Below are 9,416 nucleotides of genomic sequence, written 5' to 3' on the forward strand. Positions count from 1 at the left end.
TGGACTTTCTGGGTTCAACTTTGGCTCCTCTGCTTACCCAGTTTTTTAGACAACTTCATAGCTTCTCTAGGCAATGAAACCATCCGTCTGTTACCTGGGGCTCTTAGTAGTTATTGTTTTTTTGTGTTTGTTTTGTTTTGTTTTGTTGAGATACCCAAAACCATGAGGTTTGAACTGTAGGCCTCACGGTTGCGAGGCAGGTACTCTACTACTTGAGCTGCTTCACTAGTCTGAGTTACTGTTCTTAAAGTACTTCAAACAACCCAACACAGTAAATGTTACATGAGGATTTGTTAAATAATAAGTTATTACCATCATTACCTACCAGGGAACACTGAAGTACTGGGTGTTTTCAGAGGTAAAACTTTTCTAATTCAACAAACTGATAAAAATATTTTACTTTAAAAAAATTTGCTGATAACCAAATGAGTACTTACGTCAAATGTTTAGAGGAAGAGAAAGTAAAAGACAAAACAATTATAAAACCATGGTCTTACTATCTAGAAGAAAGTGAGGGAAAGATTTTCAAACCACGGATCTGTGTGGCCCAGACTTAGAACATCCATGAGCCGTTTGAAATGAGATGCAAACTACAACTGCATACATGTTTTTCTGCAGTGTTATTTATTTATTTATTTATCTACTTATTTATTTATTTTGGTTGCACTGGAGTTTGAACTCAGGGCTTCATGCTTGCTAGGCAGGTGCTCAGAGTCATGCCTCTAGCCCTTTTTGCTCTGGTTATTTTGGAGATGGGGATCTCATTTTGTGCCCAGGCCAACCTGGACCATGATTCTCTTATTTTATATTTCCCATTGTAGCTAGGATTAATCAACACATGCCACCATATCCACCTTTTTTCCATCAAAATGGGGTCTCATTAACTTTTTTCCCTGGGCTAACCTGGAACCATAATCCTCCCAACCTCAGCCTCCCAAGTAGCTAGGATTTACAGATGTGAGCCATCAGTCTTGGTGTATCTTTTAGTTCTTAAAAAAGCCTGGGTACACACACAAAAAAATCACTTAGTAATCACACTACATTAAAAGGTAAAATAGCAAAGTTTAATTCTATTAAAAGATACTCATGCAGTCTCAATTGTTTTATTAAATTATAAATAGATTCAGTTACTTTGACAGGTATGAACTCTCCCAACTTCCTCATCTGTAGTTTATTTTTTATTTTTTTCTTCCTTCCTTCCTTTCTTCCCTTTTCCTTCTTTTTTTTTTTTTTTAAACTAATGGGGGTCTCGCTATATTACCCAGACTGCCTAGAACTCCTGGGCCCCACTGATCCTCCTGCCTCAGTCATGTCAGTAGCTGGGACCACAGGCAGGAAACACAGCATCCAGCTTGAAGTAGCAAGCTTGTTTCCATCAACATAAATCCTGGGTTATAAGAAACTCATTCTCTCTCTTCTTCCAGTTTTTCATACAGGCTACAAAAGAAACTTGCTTGCTTTATAAATCTCCAGGTAGATATGTAAGACCAAGCTGGGAACACAATGGCTCCTGGATTGAGTCATCCCAAACCATCACATTTCTTGCATTATGGCTGTATCCTGGGAAATGACTGATGGCTGCCCAGTTCAAACCACTGTCAGAGGAGGCTTGGCTCAAAAGGTAAAGCACCTGCCTAGCAAGTGAAAGCCCTGAATTCAAATCCTCGTACCATTAAAAAAAAAACCAAAAATCTCTACAATTCAAACCACTACTGCCAGTGTTTTGGGTAGTCAGTGCCTGGTCCTGGAAGCTATCACCAAAGACATTGGAAAGAAATCAATCATGTTCTGCACTAAGGCTTGAAACATTTTGTGTATCCATTGTTTTGACATATCCCATGTCTTAGACACATGGCAAGGAGGAAAAGCCACAGTCTTTAGAGTCACGTAGTCCTGAGTTCCATTCTGCTTCTGCTTTTCTCTAGCTGGTTTGCTACAAGAAAGTACTGGATCATAATTTTCTCCAAGTGACAATGCCTCTCTTTAGGGGACTATTGAAGTTTCAGCCTGATAAAGGCCTGCCATAATATATTTGGGAACTTTTCCTTTTCCATACCCATTTAAGAATGATTTATCATAATAATAGTTTGCCACAAAAATTAAACCATTTAGTTTAAGTATTTTGCCTTCACATAAAGTATTGTAACTCCTCACGAACTACTTCTAGATCACATATCATCACTGGAATAATCAACCCCAACAAGGGTTGTTATGCAATACTGAGTCAGAAAATTACAAGTACTCCAAGTCATTACCAGTGACTTAGCTCCTACCTTTCCATCTAATTTTAGCTATACAAGTTACCAATTACTGCCAAGTCAATTTAAGAGACAGTCCAAGCATGAAAGTCAGCCTATTTTGTTATGTGACCAACACTGAGATACCACCTAATATTCACTGTATGTTAGAGGACTTCTTTTTGCTTGTTTTTTTTTTTAATGGAATTTGTCAGTGCATATGACAGTAAATTTTTTTGTGCCTAGATTTTCAAAAATATGTTTATGAGAGTCAATTTGTCTAGAATAAACATCTGGCCAGGAAGAAAATTTTTTAATTTCAATGTTCCAAACACTTTATCTACATTATCTCTATTCTTGGAAAACCTGACCTGGGTCCTAGCTCCTTATAAAGGAAGAACCAGAGGCTCAGACATCAGAGTATTATCAGAGAAAGCCAGTTAGGCTTTCTTCTTCCTGTCTAATCATGCAACCAAAGTCTATTGTAGGGGGGAAGGAGAGCAGAAAGAAATAGAATAAATGAAGTATTAACTTGCCATTGACTTCCTTTGATAGAATTCAATGAAATTAAAATAAATGAATCTACCATTTCCTTTTCTTCTTCCCAAATAAAAACTTCTGAAAGTAACAGCTATACAGTTTTTAGTTGGCCCTTTGTATCCATGGGTTCTGTATTCACAATTCAACCAGCCATGGGGACAAGAATATCTGGGGAAGGGGAACAGCCCACAGACTCTTTCTCTTCTCATGAACTAACCAACACAGTAAAACAACTATTTATATAGCATTAACTCATATTAGCTATAATAAGCAATGTAAAGATGATTTACAGCATATAGATGGGAGGATGTGTGTAGGATCTATGCAAGTACTATGCCATTTTATATAAGGGACTGTAGCCACAGTTTTATAATTTCCAGGTTGAAGCTAGCAGTCTGTCAGCAAGCAGAGGCAGTGATGTCAATGTTTCTCGACTTCATCACATGTCCTTCTTATCTAATCTGACTCACCTTCCCTGGAAGATGTGTACCTTTTTAGTTGCTTTTATCTTCCCTCAAGCTACCACGAGCATATTAGGAAGAAGTAAGCTGGGCCAATACATAAGGTTTTGGATTGATCTTGACCAAGATGAGCCTAGGTGATATTTGCTTATGACACAATGAATGCTCTTTTCACTTTTGGTACATACTAGTTACCATTCACCTATATTCACATTGCTTCTCCCCATTCTCCCTGCCCCAAACCCAAGAGGTCAACCACAGCCTCTGTGTGCTAAAATGAAAGAAAAGTTAAAAGTCTGGCATTACCAACAGCATTTATTGACCTCACTCAGAATGGTAAGGCAATATCAGCTGGTCCTATCAGATTATGGTGGTTGAGAATAAACAGAACCTTTGCCCTCGCAGCACGTGAGGAAAACTAGACAGTCAATTTAGAGCATAACTGGGTTCTGTCGAACCAGGCTGCCAGGAATTCAAACCTCCCTTCTCCCACCTACACACACTGTGATCTTCTGCAAGTTAACTCTGTGTTTCAGTTTCCACATTTATAGAATGCAAATAACAGCATTTAACTCCTAGTCTTGTTGTAAGAGTTAAATGAAGTTTACATCACCAGCACAGGCCTGGCACATTATTCACTGCTATGACATGTTAGCCATTAATTTTAATTTAAATACAAAGAACAAATCATGCCTTGCCTATAAAGTACATGTTGGAAATGAGTATAAATTGAGCACACTGGTAGAAGCTGGAGCAGTGTGGATGTCTCAATCAGCAAAGTCAAGTTTCTGGTGGAGGAAGGCATTGAGTCACACCCACAGTGCTCTGGCTTGTTCAGAGGGAAAGGTCACTTTGTCCCTCTTTGACAGGAAGTTCTGGGAGGGGGAGGAACAGGACATGAAAATAGAGCCTCCTTCTGAGGACCACCAGCTGTTCTTCCCGGTGTCTCCATTTTGAAGTGCACCTGCCACAGGGCCACTGTGGCAAAGATGGCAAAGAGAAGATGGCAAAGAGAAGGGGGTCACAGGACGGAAGATAGCCACCCTCCCTTCCGATGTCTAATCCAAAAGCTGAGAATCACCAGAGGACTGTGGCAAACAGTCTATTTGGTACAACTGGTGAATCATCTGTTTGCTGTAACTGAAACATATTTCAAGAAAATTAAGGCAGTAGCAGAGCACTGTGAAAAACATCTCAGCAACAACCACCAAAATAAGTCAGTCCCAGCATTTGGACAGCATATATAGAAAGAGGGAATGGCTATCTATAGCTGTTTTATTAAGGGGGAAATGTCAGTCTTAGAAATAGTCCAATGAGGAGGATTAAAAAATAAAAAATTAAAGTAGGAGCCATAAGACCAAGGCAAAAGTAATGCAGCCACTAAGTGAGGCAAAAGTCAGGGAAAATGAACTGCTGTTCAGTAAAAATAATCAGTGCTCCTTGAACAAATGGTCACCTTCAGGTATGGAGCAGTAAATGGCCAAGATCAGCTTGGAATATCTCCTGCCAGAAAGTAAGATTTACTGAGGTCATGTAAAACATATACAGGAGACAAGAACAAACCAAGTGTCAAAAAAGAATATTTACTACAATGTGACAGTATATTAAGATCCATAAATTCATGCTGGGCATGGTGGTGCCAGCCTGTAACTTCAATATGAGGGAGGTTGAGGCAGGAAGATTGGGAGTTTGAAGTCACCTGGGCTATAGTTAGTTGGAGGTCAACATAAGCTACATAAGTCAAGGCCAGTCTGGGATATACAGTTAGACACTATGTCAAAAATGAAAAATTCACAAATTCTTAATGATACTTTAAAAAAAAATCATTGGTAATCACTGGAGGTTGTTAGAGCATCAAACAGTACTCTGAAAATTGATGAAAGGAATAAAGTTAGGTCTTTCACTATCTTTTCTATGTAATCTGAATTTTGGGAAGCTCAAATAATTGGTGAGGCAAAATTCTTCATAGACAGTATTCCAGTTACTAAATGTAAGAGTACTGGTAGACTTAGATTATCACTATTTGTATCCCCTAATGAAGTAGATATGCTACAACCATCTATGAAGGTAAAATCATTAGGTGAAAGGTAGAAAGGTAAAGTGATATTACCTAAACCCACTAATCAGTCTTAATTTCTCCAAAAGAGAGCCATCCAGACATTATGGATTTCATGATGAGATGCAACAGATTTTACAAAGTACAAAGGATACTTGCCTTGAACCTGAATCTATTCAACTGATATCTAACTCTGTATCTTGTTTCTAATATGATAAAAGAAGGGTGGGGACTGTTATAAAATAGTTTTAAAAGCCTAATGACCAAATGTAGCATGTGGGTTGCATTTGGTTCCTGATTCCAACAATCATAAGAGAAAACCGGAACATGGGAATTATATTAAGGAATTGTTAATACTCTTGGGTGTGAAAAAAGCACAGAAGTTTCATTTGTTTTTTTTTTTTGTTTGTTTGTTTAATGTCCTTATAAACTATGTAAACTGAAACTTTTGTGAGATGACATGATGTTTAGGATTTTGCTTTAAAACACACCAGCCCTCATCAAAAAAAAGTAGAGAAAGGAAAAATAAATGAAAGAAGATTGGCAAAATGTTAACTCCTTAAACGTGGGGATTTATTATACCATGCTCTAAATCTCCATTAGGTACTTTTTTTTAAAAAGGGTTTTTTAAAGGGTTTGGGTGGGAATTCAAGCTGTGCCTTTCCTTGCGACTGATTACTAAGAGGTGGCTCAGATCTCCCCACAAAGCAAAACTTAGTTCTTTCCCCATTTGTCCAAAAAAGGTGCTATCTTAATCAGTACATGTGGTGACTAGGATTCACAATCCTAGCTCACAATAGCATTAGAAGGAACCAAGAAACTCTGCTTTATTAACCAAATGACACCTTAATTTACCCCAGAAAGACAGCCTGTAATGCACCTGTGGTAACCAACACACCTGCAAAGAACCAAGTTGGTGTCAGATTGTCCAGATTCACAGGAGCCAAAGGCAGCACAGACAAGAGCCACACATATTCCTAAATTAGTTTTTAGTCAGTGTAAGAGTTGCACACTGATTTCCCAACTTGTGTAAGGGTCAGAGCTGCTTCTTTACAGTAGTAATGAATTTCTGTTAACCTGGCCCGATTTCACTCAGCTCCAATATGAAGCAGTGCCAACCCATTGAACACAAACCCAGAAGTCCACAAAAGAATCTAAGCCATGATTGTTTTGCACTAGCATTACCACTCTAACCACGGGGTGGGGGTGGAGGGGAAGTGTTACTCATCTAATCTCAGATGCTCCCAAGTCGCCAGCTAATTCACCTGGAACCTATTTTACCTGTTTCTCTCCTCTCAAACCCCTTCTATCACAGGCTGAAGGTTTGTGTTCTTCACAAAATTTAAATGTTAAATTCACCAATTTAAATTAATTTAGATTAATAAACATTAATTTAAATTAATAAACATTAACTTAAATGTTAATTTCATCATAATGATATTTGAAGATGGTGACTTTGGAAGTATTTAGGATAGGATTGTGTTATGAGGGTGGGGCCCTCATGAAAGGATTGGTGACCTACTAAGAAGAGGAAATGAAAAATCACACTTCCTCTGAAGTACACTGAGGAAAGGTCTGAGGAACAAGAGCAAAAAAGCGGACATATGCAAGTCAAGCAGAGAACCATCTCCAGAAATGAAATCAATCTACACATCAATCTTGGACTTTTCAACTTCCAGAACCACGAGACAATTAATTTCTGTTGTTTAGGCCATCTAATCCATCATATTTTGTTATGGCAGCTTGAGTTGCCTAATACAGGTACACATTTCACTTATTTTTCTCTCTTTCAAATTCCTTCTTACCCCTCTGATGGTGAAGGTTCCAAAAACACAACAGAAGTTCCAAAATAGAAGGAGGGGGAAATAATGGAAAATTATGGGTTTCCAACCCAGGAGAATCTGACAATCTTTCCTCAATTTAAAAAAAATGGCCATTCACTGAAGTTTCTAAAAGAACTAATATAGTATTAGAATCCAAAAAGAGTTAATAAAGTTGTATGTTATTTGAAGGAACCATTCAGAATAATTAAGAAAATAAGAGTAAACATGTATATAAGCAAGGCGCACAGCATGATCCCGGGCAGCAAGAAACAGAAGTCTCCCGGTAGATGAACAGTACAGATCTATTTATACAGAAACCCTCAGCAATTCTTGTCACAGACTGCCTGGCTGTCCTCATGTCTTCAGTATTCCATGCCATGAAAAGGTAACTGTCAAGGATAATAGGAACCCAATTTGACCTACTTTTTCCTAGATTCTTGCAAAGTCTGTAACTCTCGTTCTTGTGTTTATTTAGTCATCACATCTTGGGGACACATTTCCTGGCTTTTTTTGCAGGCAATCCTATAACCGCCACACCTTAAGGTCACCTGTGGGGCAGTTTCAAAACTCTTCTGGATTACCAATCCAGCTAATCAGAACATCCTTCTGAGGTGAGCCATGGGCAGTCCTAAACGGGAAGAAAATGCCAAGGAAAGGAGGACGCAGCCTAGAGAACCTGAAAGGCTCCATCAATTCAGATTCTCCCGCACCCCAAGGAAGCCACACCAAAACCAGTACACCTGCCCACCCTCAACTTTCCACAAACCCACGTTGTAAAGTGCTAAAAGTCTCTCACTAAGATCTTCTTCTGAAGTGGACAACTAAGAGACTTGAGGTTTTAAATTATAACAAATAATTACCTACATTGTTGCAACTTCTCAGTAAAGACTAATTAAAGAAGAATTGTTAAAAACAATGACGACCCACCAAAAGTGCCCCCAAGCCCAGGTGAGCAGGGAAGTCTGCCTGGTGTCCTGACGCCCTGGTAGAACCTCCTACTGCTTTAAAGACCTCAGGGGACAATGAGCAGGCCTTTCCCGCTTCTCTTAACACACAAAACATGTCTGACCTGCTCAGGTCATTAGATGCACTTAGAACACAATGAGGGGGACTCCTTCAGCAGGAAATCATATCTGAACACACCATCAGGAAGTCAATATTTGAGATTCCGGGGGGCGTGCACTCTCCTGCTCAAAGGGGCGTCCTGGAGTACTAAGTGCTGTAGGCGCCAGAACCCAGGAACTAGAAGCTCAGCCAGGAACTTCCAACTCCTAGGTCTCGCCCTCAGCAGTGGCGGCTGCCAGAGGAAGTCCCGATGCCCAGAGCTTGCAACGGGACGTCCAAATCAATCACACACGTTTCAGGCGCCTGCAATATGGGATCCCTCTTGTGGGGCCTGAGGCTTGCTGTCGGATCGGGTTGGCTGCCTGCTAGGCACCGGACACCTGCAGCTTCCTCTCCGAGAAGCAGCAAACAGCCCTGCGATGCCTGGGTCCAGGTGCCCTTTGGGTTAAGTCAGGTGCATCTGGGGAGGGAGGGGGAGGGGAAGTCGCTCACCGAGGGGACACCCAAGCCCTGCGGTCCCGGGTCCATCCTCAGTCCAGCACATGGGCGCCCCTTCCGCCACCTCCCCAACTTCCAGACGGCACCCCAGAGCGGCCCCGGCGGGTGGGCGCGGGCACCACGTGCACGCCGCCCGTGCCCGCTCCGCTCCGCTCTGCTTCGGCTGGGCCACTCACCCGGCCCCCGGCTGCGCTCCGCTTCCTCCGCAGCGTGAGCCCGCTCCGCAGCAGCGCCGGCAGGTCCCTCAGCCGCGGCCGCAGCGACGCCGCGGCTTGCTCACGTTCGGACTCGTGGGCGCTGGGGCTGCGGCGCAGGGCGCCGTCCGTCGCCGCCACCGCCGCCGCCGCGGCCAGGGCCGGGCTCTCGCACGGCGGCTGCATCTTGACGGAGCCCACGGCCATCCTCATGCCCTGACGGCGGCTGCGGCGCCCGCGGCTCCTCTCCTCCGCGCTCGCCTCCGCGCGCCGTCCGCGCCTTCGCCAGGCAGCGAGAGGGCGCGACTGCGGCTCGGGCGCGGGCCGCGCTGCCAGCCGCTGCCCATTGGCGCGCGCCGCGGCCCCCGCGAGGCTCAGCCCCGCGCGCCTCCCCCTCCCCGCCCAGGTGCGCCCGGCCCCGCCCCTCCCCGCCCCGCCCCGCCCTCTCGCGCCGCTCACCTCCGCCTGCAGACCTGGCCCCCCGACTCTCCCACTCCGGACCCCAGCCCCGGAGGTACCTGCCCGAGGGCACCGGCGCTGTG

At 42.9% G+C, this 9,416-nt stretch overlaps 1 protein-coding gene across 2 annotated transcripts in view; it reads right to left on the bottom strand.

The window, feature by feature from the left end:
* Rapgef5 (Rap guanine nucleotide exchange factor 5) overlaps positions 1 to 9,135 on the bottom strand; it is a 229,622-nt gene extending 220,487 nt beyond the window's left edge. The window contains exon 1 of one of the 2 annotated variants that reach the window (XM_074065141.1): positions 8,857 to 9,135. In XM_074065141.1, the coding sequence (XP_073921242.1) occupies positions 8,857 to 9,087 (231 nt within the window). In that variant the 5' untranslated portion in view covers positions 9,088 to 9,135. The remainder of the gene's footprint in view (positions 1 to 8,856) is intronic. The other variant, XM_074065142.1, reaches the window with a different exon arrangement.
* Positions 9,136 to 9,416: the final 281 nt, after the last annotated feature.

This window comes from Castor canadensis, chromosome 2 (genome assembly GCF_047511655.1).
Source record: "Castor canadensis chromosome 2, mCasCan1.hap1v2, whole genome shotgun sequence".
NCBI classification, from domain to species: Eukaryota; Metazoa; Chordata; class Mammalia; order Rodentia; family Castoridae; genus Castor; species Castor canadensis.